At 35.6% G+C, this 20241-nt stretch overlaps 2 protein-coding genes across 5 annotated transcripts in view; one reads left to right on the top strand and one right to left on the bottom strand.

Moving 5' to 3' along the window:
• Positions 1–20241, top strand: part of LOC5576429 (low density lipoprotein receptor adapter protein 1-A) — a 55937-nt gene that overhangs the window by 29856 nt on the left and 5840 nt on the right. The gene's annotated exons all lie outside the window — the stretch shown is intronic.
• On the bottom strand, positions 5563–8736 carry LOC5576424 (luciferin 4-monooxygenase). The gene has a single exon (XM_021845825.1). It carries the CDS (start codon positions 7219–7221, stop codon positions 5599–5601), a length of 1623 nt encoding a protein of 540 aa, XP_021701517.1. The 5' UTR covers positions 7222–8736; the 3' UTR covers positions 5563–5598.

Here is a 20241-nt window from a genome sequence, read left to right as displayed (position 1 = left end):
TCAAATATCTCAAAACCCTATCGGAATACCAACGTAATTTTTTGAGGGAAAACGGTCCATTATATTAGCTATCTACTATAAAAATTAACCAATAAACAAAAAAGTTATGACACTTCAAACATGTCACAATTTTCACATTTAGTAGAAAAAAAATTTTTTTTTCGGTGTAAATTATTACGGGAACCGCAGTTTGTTGCTGATTTTATTGTTAAGGGCCTTGCGTGAATTAAACAAGTCGTTTTCATGTATTCATTAGTATTATGTATATTATATGTATAAATATTATGTATATGTATAAATATTATATGTATATGTATATATGTATAAATTAAAATGAATTAACAGATTACACGAAAATAATTTTTTTTTACCAGGATATTTTTTTTTAGAGTATGATTGATGAGTTTCTAAATGTTATATATAAACTTTAAAAGTTTTGGATTTGGGTATGCGTTATGAGATCATGAAAACATTTTATTAATACTTATTTATTTATTTATTGTTATTCAATTTTTTTACAATATCGAACACTTTTGCATCATTATCAGTACAGTTCGAGTATAGTTTTGCTTTAATTTTATTTTCTGACAATGGAATGAAACAGTGAAATTTTTGGGTTCCTTGGATCGTTTTCGCGTTATTATATTGCTCGCTGAGCTCTGATGCCGTACTCTTCAGTAGTAGTAAAACAAAATGATAATTTTGTTAAATCTTCTTCTTTTCTGCGATTCGCCCAATCAAATAGTTTTTTTTGCAGTTTTAATTGGATGCTCACGTTCTTTGGCTAAACTTGCTCTTGTGGCCATGCGCTTTATGGTTCCTCCAATAGCATCACAAGGACCTTTGCCATGTGACGTAGCAAAGAAATGCCATTCTGCATCAATTCCGTACTTTGATTTAAATTGACATAGGCTCGAAAAATTCTTACGGTTTTTGTACTGCGATGCTGCTCCATCAGACATGAAATATATCTTTCTGATTTCTTTATCCTTATCAACGCGTAAAAAGTTAATCATTTTGGCAATGAACAAATTTACAGATACTGAGTCGTGTCTTAAATCTTCGGAAATTACAATAAAACTAAAATGTTCAATTTGCGTACTTCCATTGAAATAAATAACGAATGGATGAATTGTAGCTTGTTGTACGTTCCAGTGCACTATGGTCCAGGAATCAGTTTTACGCGGAAAGATGCATTTTGAGCTTTAGAATGAAACATTAGACAAAAACGGTCTTCTACAAAGTTGTTTGTATTAGTAAGATCCTTTGTTTGGTGTTATTTAAAATTAGGGTGGACCACATCTTCATAGAAATTGTGTAACTAACTTTCTTATTTGTAGAAATTATACTATACATGCTTCAGCAAAGTTGTAGACCATTCAATTTCAAGCAACTTTGCCAAAAAAAGTTTTTTTATATCTCTTAAATTGACCGATTTAGAGCTATTTTACTACGGTGACATAGGGTGGTCCGAACAAAATTGGTTTTCTGGCTCTAGAGATTTCAATTCAAATTTCTCATCAAAGTAGCCTATGAAACACTTTTAGAGCTTTGAAAAATGCGTAGTTTGGTGAGTGAAGAAACTCGCTATCTCTTTCCGTTTGGGAGTTATTATTGTTTTTCTCTCAAAAACATGCCTACTTCGATTGTGAATATTTCTGATTGGGGCAAACATAAAAAATATCTTTTGACGGCATTCAAAAGACAAAATAAAATTGTAAATTATATCAAAAAATTACAGATGTGTTATTTTTGTAACTCTAATAAAACACCTTGAAAATCAAATATTTTTTATCACAAAAACTTTAATAACTTTTGAACTAAAATAGATATCAGCAATATTTTTACATGAAAATTTGCGTTTTGTTAAGTTCTAAAAGTCGTTCATAGATGACTTTGACGAGAAACTAATATTAAAAACACTAGAATTGAAAAACTGATTTTTGTTGGACCACCCTTTGATGATTAGGAAAAAATGCTCTAGATTGGTCAAATTTTGAGCTACAGAAAAACTTTTTTTGGCAAAGTTGGTCAAAATTTCAAGTTCTACCGCTTTGCCTAAGAGTATATACCAGTATTTTTGCAAATAAAAAAGTTGATTATATGATTTGTGTGAAATTGTGGACCACCCTAGTTTTGAATGACTCAATATGAAAGCCTAAATTTTTATAAACAATTTTGTAGAAGATCATTTTTGTCTAAAATTTTATTTTCATGCTCAAAATGCAAAATAATAAAGAAATACATACTATGAAAATCTTCAAAATAGTTTTAAAGCCCTATCTTTCTTATTTCAGATTTCTCGTCAAAGTGGTCTATAAACGACTTTTAGAACTTAACAAAACGCAAATTTTCATGCAAAAAGATTGATGATATCTTTTTTAGTTCAAAAGTTATTAAAGTTTTTCTGCTTAAAATCATTTGTTTTTAAGGGCATTTTATTAGAGTTACAAAAATAACACATTTGTAATTTTTTGATATAATTTACAATTTTTTTTTGTCTTTTGAATGCCGTCAAAAGATATTTTTTATGTTTGCCCCAATCAAAAATATTCACAATCAAAATAGGCATGTTTTTGAGAGAAAAACAACAATAACTCCCATACGGAAAGAGATAACGAGTTTCTTCACTCACCAAACTACGCATTTTTCCAAGCTCTAAAAGTGTTTCATAGACTACTTTGATGAGAAATTTGAATTGAAAACTCTAGAGCCAGAAAACCAATTTTGTTCGGACCACCCTATGTCACCGTAGGAAAATAGCTCTAAATCGGTCAATTTAAGAGATATAAAAAAACTTTTTTTGGCAAAGTTGCTTAAAATTGAATGGTCTACAACTTTGCTGAAGCATGTATAGTATAATTTCTACAAATAAGAAAGTTAGTTACACAATTTCTATGAAGATGTGGTCCACCCTAATTTTCAATAACACCAAACAAAGGACCTTACTAATACAAACAACTTTGTAGAAGACCGTTTTTTTCTAATGTTTCATTCTAAAGCTCAAAATTCATCTTTCCGCGTAAAACTGATTCCTGGACCACTGTGCAGTGATGGGACTGCACTTCATCTTGCAATACAAAGCTATAGTTTTCAGAAAAATCACAAATGACTAAAAATTCACCATCTTGTAATGTATTTTTCGTATTTTTTTAAAAAGCGGGATTGCTCTGTTTTAATAAAGTCGTGAGGAATTAAACTTTCTAATTTCAAGCAAAAAAATGACACAAACTCATCTACAGGTTTTACAATAGTTTCTAGGTCACACCTATCCGTGGTCACCCATTGCTCAAATGATAACTGATCAATATAATTTTCTTCAAACTCAGCGAATAAAGTATGAAGAATCTGGACAATCCGAACAAGATCGTAGATAGCAATTTGATGTTGTATTTTCACACAAAAGACTACCAGTTAACATTTTAATATCCTTTGATAAATTGATTCTTTTCAAACTATGTAAGATTAGGTTAATATTTTCGTGTATTGTGCACACACAAACATTATGTGTTCCTGAATTGGATAGAAGCTTGCATTGCCTTGGACGAAGGCTTGCAAATGAGGAAAAACCTACCTTAATATTTTCGTTAATTTCCTTGAAGCGTGTATACGCTTCTTTCAAAGTAGTCATCATTAATCGTTTTTGGATTGCTTGACGCTTTCCATCTTTTTTTACAGATACATAATCTTTTTGGCCAGGCATAGCTCTACTTACTTCATCGTCTTCAAAATATTGAATTATTTTTTCTTTTGTCTCATCTGTTAATGAAGTACTCGACCTAGCATTTTTGGTTGCAAGACAGTTATTTTTGAATTGTTTTGCCTCTTTTGCTGTATTTCTATTGGTTTTGAACTCATCAATGGCGTCTTGAATAGACCACGAGCTTGGCAGCATCGACAAAATCAATAATTTTTCTTTCCTTGTCGTGGCTAGATTCGAGAACCTTTCCTTCATATTCATAATTACCTCATCGTAGTCTGTATTTGAAGAGGTTTCTTCGTACAGCTTCGTTGATTTCACGGTATTTTAACTCGGGATAATTGACGTAACCCATCTTCGTCCATTTAATCGGAGTCACTTTTATTCCAGCTATCCCTTCGTTGAAGCGTTCGATGTTGACCTTCTGGATGCACTCATCTTCTGATTGATTTGTTGAAACAGATGTCGCTGATGGTACCGTGGCAAGACTATCTGCACTTGGTACTTCTGGTAACTCCTCAGTTGTTGTCGGTGCATCTAGTAATTCCTCAGTTGTTGTTGTTTTCGAACTTCCTGCAACCTGATCCACCGATGATGTACAGATTGCCCGTTTGTCAACGTTAAAACGGCAGGACGTACAAATGCGTAAATTTGTATTCAATGTAGACATTGGAGCATAACCAGCCGCTTTCAGTTTATCTATGGTGCTTTCGGTGAGATTTCGTAGCTCTTTCGAACACTTTTTTTCTGCAAACGGCCTGCAACAGTTGAGAAAGCGACTACTCATGTTGCTCGTTAGATTTTAATAAACAAAATCACTTTTAAGTTTTTACTGACTAGTTTGGTGTCGTTTGCTTGACTGAAGAAAAATTTTACAATTAAATCTTTTATAACCATAGTGGTAGTATATTTTTAGCTTTTTCGTGAGTATGTTCATGGTATGTACCTATCATGTTTTTGATGTTGTTGAAGTTACTCGCTTTCTCCCAAATATGATTAACAAAGTCTATTCTCTACCAAGGCGGGTCTATACCCAGGTGTAATCAGATTTTAACTTTGTGGAGAAAACCAGCGCCGAGAAAACCGACCTGCTTTACGTATACTAGATCACCTTTAATCTTTATTTAGTTGTCTAACTTTGTTTCTTTAGTTGTCTAACAATCGAACGAACCGTTTTTGCTGTCCAGCTTTTTGAATATTTTTGAACCATTTTCACATACACCCTTTTGAAAAGGTCGTCGTGACTCAACTTGAAGATTTGATATCGGAAAATGACGATTTAGATGGAACTGAAAAACTGTGCAAAGTTTCAGATATTTTTGAAATGGTCGATCAGAATCGACTTGCATGCCTCCGTGGAATCCCTCTATAGGCCTTTTCATGTGACAGATCCGTCTATGCATTTGTTTACATCGGTAGAGGACCGGTGCTAGCACGGGCCTGTCATTTTCATAGAAGAACTGTCAAAGTGCTTCCCGATCAGCTGATTTGAGACGTCATGTGAATAGGCCTATAACGCCAATCAGTTTTTATGTCACTTTATGATAATCCTTTCTTTCCTACAGCTTCGTTCGACAATTCAACTGTCTAAATGGCGTTTCTATAAAAAAAAAGTTGTTGCAAATAAGCTAAATTATTCAAAACCACTATAAGAAATTGATTGGTTTTCAATAGTTAGTGGATCATGTTTTAATAGTTTGACAGGTCACTTAATCCGATGTATGATAAAACAATGAGCACATACATCTATTCCAATCTGTTTACCTAGCGTTCGTCGAAAATCGGTGGATCACCTGTGCTAGCATGGGAAAGAGAGAGTTAAAGGAAACGAAGAACTTTCAAATAAACTTCAGATTTGTAACTTTTTTCTAATCCACTTCATTTTTATTTTCAAAACATCAAAAGCCTGTTTTAATTCCCTTGATTTGGTACACATAATCTCTTACTTTGTCTCGCAAAACTTTACCAGTTCCACCCAGTGGTAATCCATCACGAAAAATAACTCCGCCTCTCAACTGCTTATAGTCTGGAACCCGCTCGTTGGTCATCATCATTACCTGCTCCTCCGTCAGCTGGCAATGTTTATGCTTTACTACAACAGCGGTCAATAGATCCGATGCCTCCCAACCTTCCTCCGGTACTCCAACGACACATGCATACATAACGCCTTCGATTCCCTCGATCACGCATTCCACACTACCCGGAATAATTAACTGGTTCCTGTAGCACAGCAAATCCTTTTTCCTTTCACTCATGTGGAAATAATGCATCTCGTCGAAATAACCGCAGTCTCCTGTCCGAAGCCATCCTTCGTCTGTGATCAAGCCGATCATCGCTTCCGGTTCATCGAAGTATCCAAGAAACGGTTCACCCTTTTTCACTTGCAGTTCACCATGCTCTCCAACACCAAGTGGATGGCCTCTTTCATCGACTATCCTCACTTGAACCTGTTGTGCCACTTGTCCACTAGCGCCAGGCTTCCGTCCAGTGGCATCATGCAGTATAATACCGCATTCTGATAATCCATATACGTTCAGAGTTCTCCCATTTGGTATCATAGTCTCAATTTTATCTCGGAGCGCATCGGACGATATGCTTCCAAAAACAATCCATGTTTGAATACTGAAAAAATCTGCGCTGGCGCATCGAGCATGACACAGGATTGATTTACTGTAGCTGGGCTGTAGTGCAACTGATCTAATAGGGTATTTGGCCAACAGATCGAAGAACTTGTCTTCGTCAAAAGCACTTCGAGTGAAAAGTCTTGGGGTGCCATTTGTGATACTATGGTACAAATTGCCGAAACCCGTTCCCCAGGACAATGGAGAGAAGTTGAATACAATGCCACGATTGACCTTCAAGTATGCGTTACTCCATGTAACAACTTGAGCATGTGAAAGACGAACTCCTTTTGGCATACTAGTAGTTCCCGATGTGCTTAAAATAACGGCGACGGTTGATCGGGCATCGCCTAAATAAGGCGCACTGAATATGTGCTCTTTTCCAGTTTCCTCCAATAGCGTTTCAAACTTTAGCACACCATCCCTTCCGCTTTCCAACACGAAAATTGTTGGATCCTCTATGACGTCGTCTTTGCAGGCTTTAGATAAATCACCGTAGTTAGCATCATCACAAAACACGTACTTCGGTTGGTACTTCCTCACGGAGTGTTTCACCTCGTTTAGCACAAAGTAAATCGGCATTAACACGAATTGTGCTCCGATCGCCAGCAACGCCAGCACCAATGGGAAAACGTTCTCACAATTACGACAGGCCACCACCACCATTTCTCCCTTCTTCAGGCCATAGTTAGCTTGCAAGTTCTGCACGATGCGAATTGCACGGAGACGGAACTCCTCGCAGGTCATCTCCCGTCCCGTATCTCCATCGATCTGGGTCACCCGTTCCGGAGTGCGTTCCAGCATGCTGAACATAATTTGCCCAATGCTGATCTGCGGATTGAACAGCGGTGGTTGAATCGGTCCGTACCATATTCTTTCAACCGGGTCGTAACGAGACATCGTTTGTTAATCTTAGGCGACAAACTGAACCGCTTTCCGATGGTACATGAGTGGTTTATATTGCAACGTTTATCTCAGCTGCTACGTTATTAGTTTAAAACAGCGTTTTCTAATTTACGGTTCGCGGGCCTTTGGAGTTACCGATAAATGGTTTCGAGAACAGCCACGAGGCGTTTAATTTTCTTTGGATATTTATCTTACTGAAGGTTGGTATTTCTTAAAACGAAGGCATCATCTTTAACAAATGCGACGTTTTTTATTTATAGTTAGCTATACAGCGTGGAATTGTTAATAAGAGAACACTAAGCTAAGAATCAGGCACTGTCTCACTTGGGACATAACGTCAGAAGGAAGCAGAAAAAGACGCCATTTCTATTGAGCTAGAAATATATTTATTTCTTTTTGATACTAAATAGTCAACTCTGGAGAGTTACATCTGAGGCGCCGTAAAACGGGAAAATTTTGATAGTTTTTGTTGAAGAAAACCTGAACATATATGTATTCTGTCCTGGACATTTTTATTTTATATTTTTAAAACAAGTTCTGATATCTTCATTGTTATCAATTTCAGAACAGATTGTTCGTAAGCGTTTCAAGAATACTAAAAAATCATCAATTTTTAACATTCGAAAATAAAGACTCAGACGTTCTCGATTACAATAAAAACAACTCTAATATCTAACAATTTTTACCTTTGCATTCGTTTTGCTTAAATGATCAATAAAGTTATGTTATTTCGTATAGTCAATTGCGGTTTCCGTGCTATCAAAGTTACTCGCATTATCGAAGACACCCTTTTTACGGTACTTATACCAAATTTTGCCATTGTAAAAATATCGTTTCGTCTGCAAACAACGAATATCGCAAACCGTGTTAAAGTTTGAAAACCCCTAGGTTGCGATTCATCTTTATTAGGGAGACACTGATATCGTGGAATGCCAGATGCACTTTGAGTTATAAATTACGTTTTCAGCGCAAATAAAACAAATGATACCAGGGCAAATTTGAATGTTCTGATAACTGATGAACTGTGGTTACTTTCATCCACTAGGGGTACCGGGGGCAGTATGAACACCCGGGGCAGAATGGACACCCCCTGTATTTTTGCATATGCGAATAATTTTACACTTAGAATGCAAACAACATTTCAGTTGCCTGTCGGACGAGTGAATTATCCACTAAAATTTCATAAAAATTGTTTAAAACATTGATTTTAAACCGAAAAATGGAGCATAATTTTATTGGGTTCGAAAATTATAACATTCACACCACACCAAATAAGGTTTCAGGGGCAAATTACTGCAAGTTGACCGTTAATGTAGCTCTTGATTGAATCTTCAATCATTTATGCTATATTCAAAAATTAGTAGATTTTTTTCTGTTACTTTAAGACATAAAAAAACTTAAATGAAAATTTCTTGTACTGTTGGGGCAATATGGACACCGGGTGACAAAGTGTCAGCTCTACTTTAAAGAGAAAGAAATATAACTTCAAACACAAAATTATCCAAAAACATTTGGCATTCATTGCAATGATTATGATGCGGAACCACAAATCGGTTGAAATCGGTCGGAAATTTACATGACACATCGTGGAAAATTACATCAACATCATGTAAATTTATGCGAATTGTCGCGTAATCGGTTAGAGCCCATGCTAGATTACACTATATATAGCGGAAACTTACATGATGTTATTGTAATTTTAAATGATGCGATGTGTAAATTTGCGACAACTCTGGCATTCCCTTCATGTGCATGATTATACGCTGAAATTTACATGGATTTTTCTTTCTGTGAGTGGTAAAAGTGACAGGGTGTCCATTCAAAATCAGTTTTCCGATTCCCGGATTTTTCCCGGATGCCCGAAAGATTAAAAAACGGAAGACCGAAAGATCTTGCAGCCTGATAGTTTCGTTTTTTTTTTTTCATACAAAATAGTCAAAGTTTAAGGCCTTAATCTAAGTTATTTATGACTTTTTATTAAAATTTAGAGAATACTGTGAATTGAACACGAATTTGGCAAGAGTTTCTGAAAAAAGTATATAAACTATTACACCCCAAGAATTACCATCTTCGAAATTACGCGTTCGATTTGATCCGTGGTTGGTTCCTGGTAAAACCTTGGTGAAACTCATGTTGGATCCAAGGAGAAATCTAGTTGACTAGAACGATATTTCAAAAAATATTTTATTGTTCTCTTATGAACCTGGCTAAAATTTTGACTTATAACCAAAATTGCATCTCCCAAGCAATTTATTAAAGATTTGGCCAAGAATGCCATGAAGAACTTATCAAAAATCTGGCCAAGTATTCCGCGATTTATTTATCCATCAAAGATCTTGTCACCAGTGATGGAAAGTGGCGAACAGTGCTGCTGAACTGGAACAAAAACAAAACCAAATGCTCCCGAGCGTCAGAGCGCTGGTTTACTCGCATCTGTCATGCTCCCGAGTAACCGAAACTAAAGTGATTCGTGAACGTGTTCTAGGCAGTTCAGAGTCATAATGTGCTTTTGGGAAAAAGCTGCTTCCTCTCCGAGATTTATGGTTTCCAAATGTTCTTGACTACAAACTTGTAGTTTACTGACGATTTGATGGTCATACAATTAATTTGTTTGTCAAAACTATAATAAATCACACTTTGCTCGGTTACTCGCGAATAAACGTTCCCGAGCTTGTTGCTACTTTTTTTGACATGTTCTCCAGAGCAGACGGGTGCGGACTTACTCACACCTAGGCAATTCGCGAGTCTGTGATCTTTGTTATGCATACACTCGTGAGCTGCTTCGTGATGCGAACTTTTCCACCACTGCTTGTCACAAATTCATAATAAATCTTAAAAAAATTGTTGACAATTATTCTATCTATTTAGAAATCTCATAAGTACTTTGTTATAGATCAAGAAGTAGTCAAACTAGTCCAGCATATACTTCAACAAGAATCAGTGTTATCAATAACCTCAGATATCCGCGAACGGAATTCTTAATTAATCGGTCCAGGACTTCAGTAAATCTCTCAAGAAATGTTTCATATGTTTTTTGGTTCAGCTTTTCGCCAACCCTTAAAAATGTACTAAGCATTTTAGGCAAAACCTTTTCTAGTATGTTCTTAAAATCTCATAAGCAGCAATCTACTCGTAAACAGTGTCAAAAAGAACTTTCAAGAAATTGATCAATTCTCGATTACTTTTTCAAATCGACGTAAGTAACTTCCATACGGTTTTGAGAAATTTAATTCAGAAGAATCACAACCTATCTTCTAAAACTGTTTTAAAATGAATCATGTTTTTAACATTTTTTCGACGTGTACATTGCTTAAATTTCGCATACAATGAACTCGCGTTTATAAACTATGGAGTTCCTATTATTTCACACAAGAATTTTATGATAAAATGATAAGTTTTATTCAGTTACTTGCGACGTTTTTCCACCTGTGTAAAATCGACATAAGTTGTGTTTTGTTTTGATTCGTGGTTAAGTCACTTTGTCTCTCCATACAGCGGGGCGGCGAAAGTAGTGGTTAGGTTGCGAAAGAGAAAAATCTTACTTTCGTCGTTTTGTAAACCCGGAAATTGAACGTTCTAAAAGTGAAAAATCGAGTTGGTTCAGAGCGAAACGTGTAGAATTTCGTCTGCGAAACACGTAGGATCGATGAAGTAAGTTTGTTGCTTTTTGATTTGAGTCTATATGAATAAGTTTTTGAGAATTATTGGCACGATTTCCGTTAGGATTCTAGCAAAAATCTCATTAAAAGTTTATCATGATTCAAAATGGAAATCTAACAAGCATACCGCCAAGAGCCTATATCCCCTTCTAATTTTTTTTTCAAAGATCTCAATCGTTGACTATCTTTATACTAAGTCACCAAAAGTTAGTCATGATGCGAAGTACGAGTTGACAAAAAGTTGTGCACATCATAGAAAACCTATAGTGCTTGAAATTGGAACAAACCGGTATTCTTATGTTTGAAAAATATAATTTCCCGGTTTAGCGGATTTACAAATACAGATTATATTTAGGGTCATCCCTAAAATATTATTATATTGCGTTATGCATTATAGTTAACTCAAGAAACTATTAGATGCTAGTGAGTTTGACTAGTATTTACATTGTTCTTCTCTTATGGACATCCCCAAGCCTCCACTGAGAGAGAGCCTGCTTCTGAGCTTAGTGTTCTTGGAGCACTACTACAATTATATTAATTAGTTAATAATTAACTATTCAGTAACACGGTCATTTCTTTGTTCAAAGTTTTCGCTTTCTTTAGCTTAGTATTGTTACTGTTATCCTCAAAGTTTTAGATCGATGGGCGAAAAGTTCGCTATTCCACATCATGTGAGTCTTAACGCTTTATTCATTTATGCAACACACCTACAGTAGGGCGGTTCAAAATTTGAAAATGTTTTAGAATCCAATCTCCCATATGTTCCTTACCATCCTTACCATAAAAATAGTATTCTGTGAAACTTTCAGCTTTCTAGATGGTGATTTATAGGTGGCCCAAAGACAATGTAGGTTTATATGGAAATTACTATGGAGAAATTTTGAGATATGTTCCAAACACGCTAGTACTGTAATGTAAGTACAAACTTATTATCCCATAGTAAAAACTCATTCTTTAAACCATAATAGAGAAATTTTCTGAAGAGAGAAGTTCAATCCGACGGATAGTAGAAGAGATATTCATGAGTTTGTTTGCTATTATTTAGCTTAATATGGGATTATAGCCCTGCAAACATGTACAAAAATCAGAAACAAAATTAGCTCAAAAGGGATTTGTTTCTTCAGCAACAACCTTCATTAAGGTTTAAAGAATGAGTTTTCAATATGGGATGATCACTTTCTACGTACATTATAGTACTAGCGTGTTTGGAACATTTCTCAAAATTTCTCCATAGTAATTTCCATATAAACCTATATCGTCTTTGGGCCACCTTTAAATCACCACCTAGAAAGCTGAAAATTTCACAGAACACTATTTTTATGATTAGGATGGTAAGGAGTATATGGGAGATTGGATTTTCAAACATTTTTTTTTTTACAGAGGCCCAATTTCATATTCGTACAGGATACTGTTCTCACATCAAGTTAGTAAAATATTTTTAAATGGTGTATTGAGTTTAAAATACTTTCACATCTATAATTTGCCAATCACAAAATGTTTCCATTTACATTCATCTTTGGATTAATGGAAAAGTATTAAATTTATGTCCAAAATTCACCCAATTCCATGAACGTACACCTACCAAAATTCAAACGTACAACATTTAAAACTAAATTTAAAAGCTCTATTTGATTGCTGAAGAGCTTTATTATGATGTTCAGATGTAGTAAAGTACATTTGGACAATTTATTAGCGGACATATATGAAATTTAGGTAAAATTATGAGAAATGCCAGTTTTCCAATGATTTTTGCTATAAAATCCAATAACTCGAACAATAACGTTAATTTTTGTCATTGGATCCAATCTATTAATTATATTCGTGAGCTCTGATAGAAATTTGGTTGAAATGTTTACCGTTTTCAGAAATCATAAACAGTTTTCATACCTTTGGAGTTAAAAAAATTGTTGTGCTATAACTTCAAAACTCTTCTTAACAGTGTTGATAAACTCACACTCAAATCTCAATCAATACGCTCTCCCGTGAGAGCAAACTCCATTAGAGATCTGCTTCGCAAATCTCACGCTTGAGATTTTGATACAAAATCAATCAATCAACTCAAACCGTAAAAAATGATTCAGTCGCAAACCCGTCAAAAACTCGTGAAATTCGAATGTTGTTGTTTACGTTAGAACGGATTACTATAATTTTACCAGACTAACAAGCAATTATTTCCGTGTGTGAGTAAACTGTGGAAATACGAGACAATGAGTCAAAAAGGTGAGCCAACTCATCCATGATTTTTGACTACTGAGTTGCGTGATTGACAACTCACGCATGAAAAATCTCAAGCGTGAGTTATGAGAAATTGAGTTTTTCACAATACTGCTTCTTAAATTATATTTTTAATCAATGTAAACCAAATTTTCATTCTAAACAACAGGTAAAGGGTAATTTTGAACTTGTTCGTAAAAATAATTTGAGCTACCAACTTCGTTTTACAATAAGGTACGCTAAACTACGCTGTGCTTCTTAACTGTTCTTATGAACACTTAAGAGACCTTGTGCCTGAAAAAAGAGACTGAATAGGAAACGACTAAAGGACAAGACAGCAAACAGGGATTAGAAAATTCTTCTAAGTTTTAATAAAGATATACATAGGAGCCAACCATAAATTTATTATATGGAATTTAAACAATTTCACTCCTTGTGAAATTACGCCAAGTAGCGAGACTTACGGCTTCGGCACCATTCGACTATTATCGGCAACTAAATTTTAAACGCCAAATATACAGTATTTTTCTATCAAAACACACCAATGAAAACATTCAGATGATTCTTTGCTCTGTCAGCTTCCCGCTGCCGAGATTTCCGAGACGGAACAAACAATTTTGCCAGAGATGTCATCAATTCAAATGAACACGCCTCAAAATGCGTCTGAATTGGAGCTGCCGAACAGATTCGCCTGCAGCGCTTCACAGTGGCGGTCCTTCATACAAAGGTCGGACAAAACCTCAAATACGACTCAAATTGCTTGATAATGGTAATCTTTTAATTATCCTGGATACCTGATATCATCCCGTTGGAAATAACAGTCAAATTGAAAATTCGATTTTCTAGTGAAATTGGTCTAAATCAAGTTTTTTCATCCAATCGTATAAAAAGGTTATTACTACAAATTTTTTTGTTGTCATGCAGAAATTTGTGCATAAACCTGAACTAGAAGTACAAAATTAACTTCTTTTTAGTAATTCTACTAAAGTTTCAAACGAATTATGACAAATTATATAGATTTGAATGATGAAATCGATAAATTATAATGAAAAATAAAATGGAATTTTCAACTCTAGGGGCAAAAAGGGGCAACAAAAACTATTGCAAGTTTGAGAGTATAGATAATTTGCTGCTTCAAAGTGAGTGACTAATTTTCCCGAAACACTTCACATAAAACGTACGAAGTTTTGAAAAATTAACAACATTTTGGAGAAAGATTGTTTTAAAACTTTTTTTGCTACAAATAACAACTTGATATGTTAAAATTTATATAATTATAGTCACAACTAAGGCTTATGACTACGCTTCCAAATGGAACCTATTGAGCTTAAATCGGTTATGATTTTGTTGAGATACAGCTGTTTGAAGTTTGCTAGGTGAATCATAGTTGATGAATTTCGAGCAGTCCAATTTTGCTGACTTTCCCACACTTACGATGCTGCCAAAAATTGAAAACAGAACAGATCAATCTCAAATTTTGAGAAATGGTCGCTCAATAGTATAGAAGTCTATAAAAAATATTGACAAGTGATTTTGAGAACATGAATTTTTGAGGTTTTGTCCGGCCATGCGCCACTGTGCGCTTATTGAAAATTGCCGAAGAGAATGAGGCTGCCGACAATAGTCACACTGACAAGAGATGTTCGCAGCGTTGTTAAAGCGTTTCCAAAAGCATTTTGACAAGTCTGTTGGTGTGAATCGATAGATGATTGAGCCGATGTGGGGTATTTAGAGGTACGGGCGAACATCAAATCAGTATTTGTGATAACATCAGTTTTGAAGTCGTAGTTGTGCAATGCCAACTTCGGCGAGCCGAAAGGTCACGAAGCAGCCGAAGATGACGTCACGTTGAGAAAACCGCGAACAAAATTTTTCGCAGCCTTGTCGTCACCATAAGCTGATCGTTTGTTTACATCTTTTTCGTGACTAATACAAGCAAACACATACTAAGAGCCGGACCTGTTATATATGACATTGGGATTGAGCAACGCATGAATGTAAACAAACAAACACGTAATTTGGCTGCTGATGTCCGAGAAAATTACAAGAGAAGCGCGACATCGGCTTAGACTGCCAAGAATACGTAAGTTCCCCTACTGTTCTATATTTTTATGATTTTCTGCATAAATTTCAACAGAATAAAGCTCCAGTAATCGTACACAATACCATCAATAATTCAACCATGAATTTTCCCAATTACAGTCGCCTCTCCACATCTCGATATCGAAGGGACTATCGAGATACGGAGAGATCGAGACGAAGAACAAATTTTTAATGAACACTAGATTAAAAATCATTCCGTTACTAGGAAAATAATAAACAAGCAGACGTCATCTCGTGTTCTGAAATTGTTTTGAATCACTGAAACCTAATCTAGTCACCTTTGATTATGGTCATATCGACATACGGAGAGAAAATTTGGAACAAACAATCAACAGGAGCACATCGAGATATGGAGATATCGAAATAAGGAGGATATCGAGATATGGAGAGCTAAAATGTATGCAGGCTGAAGGGACCGAAGAAATCATCGACATAGGGAGAGATATCGAGATATAGAACATCGAGATGTGGAGAGTCGACTGTATACGTCCAGAAAATACTACAGAGATTGACCGAAATTTGACAGGAATCACTTATCATATTCCTTTAGACAATTTCGAACAGTTTCTTCCAGAAATTGCTTAGAGAAGTCCTCAAAGTATTTAAATATTGAATTCTCCAAAAAGTTCTTCTTTAAGCAATTTTTGGAAGATTCTCTTGAGAAAAAAAATGGTACAAAACTATTTGAAAAAAAAAAATCAATTTTGACCCTGCATTATATCCAGCAGGATTTTCTGGAGGAATCGCAAAAGCCTAATGGGCTGAATCGTTAGAGAAATTTACGCAGGAATAATCAGAATAATTACAGGAATAGATAATGTAGCATTTTCTTGTGTGATATTATCAGGGAACAAACTAAATTAACAGAGGGGCGCTCATTAAACAGCTTTTCTAAGAAGATCTCAGTAGATATTTTAAGCATGAAACTCGGGAAATACTTGGCTCAACATCAGCTATCGGAGCTTATTTTTGAGGCGTTTTCAGTTTTTAAAAGTGTTTAACTCATCTTAGCGTGAAGTTTTGAAGAAGTCGTGAACTAGATAAATCACTCGTAGAATCTTCGTAAGAGACTGCTGGAGTTATCTCTGAATAACATGCTAAGGAAAGCACTAAAGGATTTTCTCGGGGAAAATTATAGAGAAATAAAAGATTTCGTGGAATAATTCGGAGTTGAACTCAAGAAGTTTGAATCCTGAGAGAATATATGTAGTCTTGAAGCAAACTTTATGAAAATAGCTGGAAATATTACTGAAAAAAATCGCCGTAGGAACTCCTCAAGAAATTTTTGCAGAATTTCTTTAACCCTAGAATGAACCTTGTTGGTTTTCCAGCAACAATTCCTGTAGAGATATTTAGAAGATGTCGGAGAGTAAAAACTGGAAATCTTAATAAGTATTTTGAGAATTTATGAAGGAAATCCTGGGCAGTGTCGTAAATAAGTGCGGTTGGTCTGGATGGCCCCCGCCAAGGGCACCATCCTTTAGGGGGCACGTGTGTGATGATGAAAGGAAATTTTTGCGTATGATTTTGGGTTTGGTGGGTATAGTTATTGTGAACTAATATGAGCTTGAGCTTGAGCTTGAGCTTGATTGGCCGCCCGTGGATGCACTCCAGTATCGCCAGATCAGCTGCACTTACACAAGGAACCAACCGAATGACTGCTTGGGACTAACAGGCATCCTCAGTGTATAAGTGCTGGTAATCTTCTATTTTTAGGCAACAATGGCACCTGCCACGTTAGAATGCAGACCAATGAGGGGAAGGGGGAGGAATTTATGATGCATTGAACTGACTCCCACGTAGACCGTATATTCCACTGCATCCACGTCAGTTCATGCGGGAGTGTATGGATTGGGGAAAGGCATGGCAGAGAGGTTTGCTTTTGTGGTTAGCAGACTGCCTATGTATCAGGCGTAAGAAAGGCGTGCGCATGGAAGTAGGAAGCGTTAGGGAAACGGTTTCTTGTCCGTCTCTGGTTCTAGCGTTTGCTATGAACGAATAGTTTGAGTGTGGTATATTTAGAATGGAAGATAGAAGCAAGTGAGAGATATACAACTACAAAGTACGAGGAAAGGGACGGGCCTGGGATTGAACCCATGACCTTCTGCATATGAAGCAGAAGCGGTAGCCATCAGACCACCAACCCCGTCTTATAGTTATTGTGAACTAATATGAGATAAGAAACAAAGTTAAATTGAATTTAATTGTGTATTCATTTCTGTCGAAAAGTGAAATGAAATTGTGCATAATTGTGGAGAAAGATTAGATTGAAGTTAAACGTCATTGTTACGTGAAAACATACGTGGTTTTTTTTCCATCGCACTTTCCACGTAGCTCTTACGTTAATCATAGGTAGCCCAGAATGAACGCATGAACTTTTGTACTTCGTCCATTCCACCGGCGCTACACGTAAGAGCTCCGTGGATTTTCCGGTAGCCTTTAAAAAGCGTTTCAATAGGACCTAGATGGTTTTGCATTAAATTTAACTGGAATAAAGACCAACCTTATCTCTAATAGGCTTTGGAAGAAAACTAATTCCCAAATGGAAAATGTAAACAGACCGAAAAGATTGTGATATTTTTATATTCAATTGAGCATTGTGAATCCTGTTTCCCAAATGTTGTGAGTTTGTTCTGTCTTGTTGTAGCCTTCGCCTTCGCGTGCTATAATTGATAGTGGTTATAAATCAGTTATAAAATATGAAGTAATGCAGGGATTCTTCGGTATTCAAAGCATACCCAGTAAACACAAACTCGTATACGATAGCGCATAAGAGTACAAAAGTGGAGGCGATATACGTACATGCGCCATTAGGCTGCATGCAAAATGTACGTATATCGCCTCCACATTTGTACTCTTTTATCCTATCATATACGATTGTGTGTTTACTGGGTATTTACCTTGAAATCAATCTAACACAGGGTTTAAAGTTCAACAGCTTCTGAAGCTCCTCAAAAATCAAGCGGGCGCCATCTTAGGATTTGCGCTCAACACCGAATGTACGTACAACATGCAGACGTCAAAATGAACTTAGGTACCTACATGCATTTCACGTAAGTGCGATAGGTAACATCAGTAACAATTATCGATTCACTATTTGATGGTTATTAATGGCTTAGTGATCTTTATTTTAGTCAGGTAAAGTGGAGTCAGGTAAATGAATTTGGAATGATCTACGTGATTTTTCACGTAGCAATGACGTTTGGATTTTTTTTGAGTGTATGTACAGTGAAATGACACGCACGATTTGTACTGCCGTGAAAATACAAAAATCTTGCTTTGTATCTTTGTGTAAATATGAAATAGAACCTAGTTTTTATGCTCGCTTAATGTGTCGGGCATAAATGGCACTCAATTATAAGAATTTTTCGAAGTTTGTAGAAAATTACCGGGTAAACCCGTAGTTCATAAACCCAGTAACATTGTACCGACTTTGGTATCTAAATTGACTGTGTAGCTTAGAAACAAAACAATGGATCAATGCATGAGTGCACTCGATGAAGTTTGAACGGTGCCGTGTTATTTACGCGACCATGGAAACGAGTGAATTCGGCACCGCTCAAACGTCTAAAAATGAAGTCATGCATTGATCCATTGGTCTATATATCGAAATTCTCTTCTTCTTCTGACTTTTCCGGCTAATACTTGTACGTTTGTTTTATTTATGCCCTTTTAACTCTAAAAAATCACTAAACAGCTTGGATTTTATTTCTATCAAAACATTTAACTGGATCTAGCGGCTGCTATTAAGAGTTCGTTTCCATTTTTATTTACAAAAGCCATCTTCCCGTCACATGATAAAAATGGTATGTCTCGAAATTACTTGAGAAAGGGTTATCTGATTTTTAAAATTCTTTCATAGTTATGTTTCTGAAGAGTTCCAAAAAAAGCTCAGGATATTGAACTGGAAAGTCGGAAAATTGGGAGTAAAGGGAACTGTAATTTTGTACGGGATTTGTTTCATGACGTTTTCCAACAGTCTACTTGATGGCAAGACAACTAGTTCCAAAAATTTTTTTTTGCAACGCAAAAAACGCTAAATCATAATTTATTCATAAATAAGGGGAGCCATAAGAGCATGCTACGGCTCTGATCCTGGGATACGTTTTGGAGTAGTTATGGTGGAAATTACTGAAAGTAAGTAAGTAAGTAGCGTTGGACTGCAGAAGAATTTCTCGAAGAATTTATCTAAGCGCTCGAATTTATCAAATTGATCGAAATCACTGGACGAATTTCAGGAAGAACTCCTGGAAAAATTGCTTGAGGAATATCTAAACTATTTTCTGGAAGATTCTCTAAAGAAATTCTAGCCGATTCCTTGCAGAAATTTTATACGGCGATTCCCGTTTGAACTGCCGTGTCTTTTCAGTAGCGTACTGAGATCAGAATTGGAAGATCTTAACGGAGCCGATTGTTCATTAAGTTGTTCATTCAGTTGTTTACAATCTTTTTACTTATAGTATTTCTGTTGGTTTTTGCACAAAATGATCAAAAATGATATATTTTTGTTACTAGAATATTCTACTTTTGACTTGGTAATGAAATTATTAATGATTTGCATAAAGATAATGTCCATATTTCCCAAACCCAAAATGTCTATTCGAATCTCTCACATTGCCAAATAAAAATTGTTTGTTAATTTTGTGCAAAACTAGCTTAAAAAACTATAAATAAATTATAAACAACTAAAAAGCTTCGCGATCACCAATAAGCGATTTAGGTGTTTAGGCCCGAATGAAAAAACTAAAAAATATAACTAACTGGCTCTAGTCAAATTATTGTTGAGGATTTGCAAAGTTAAGAGCTAGTTGTTTAACTGTATGCACTATGGAAAAATTCTTGAAACTGAATTTTAGACTCTCACAATTTGTATAGCACTACAAAAAAGATCTTGAATTCTCTTTGCAATTGCTACAGCAAAAAAAAAACATAAAATAGCTGGTATTCCCATCGTGGTGTTATTAATTGAAATTAATTTTATGCAATATATGGCTCAATAAAAAGCGTCATATCAAACTGAACCTGGAAAGGTGAGCTG

The sequence above is a fragment of the Aedes aegypti genome, chromosome 2 (genome assembly GCF_002204515.2).
Source record: "Aedes aegypti strain LVP_AGWG chromosome 2, AaegL5.0 Primary Assembly, whole genome shotgun sequence".
Classification (NCBI taxonomy): Eukaryota; Metazoa; Arthropoda; class Insecta; order Diptera; family Culicidae; genus Aedes; species Aedes aegypti.
This window is presented reverse-complemented; position numbering and strand designations above follow the sequence as displayed.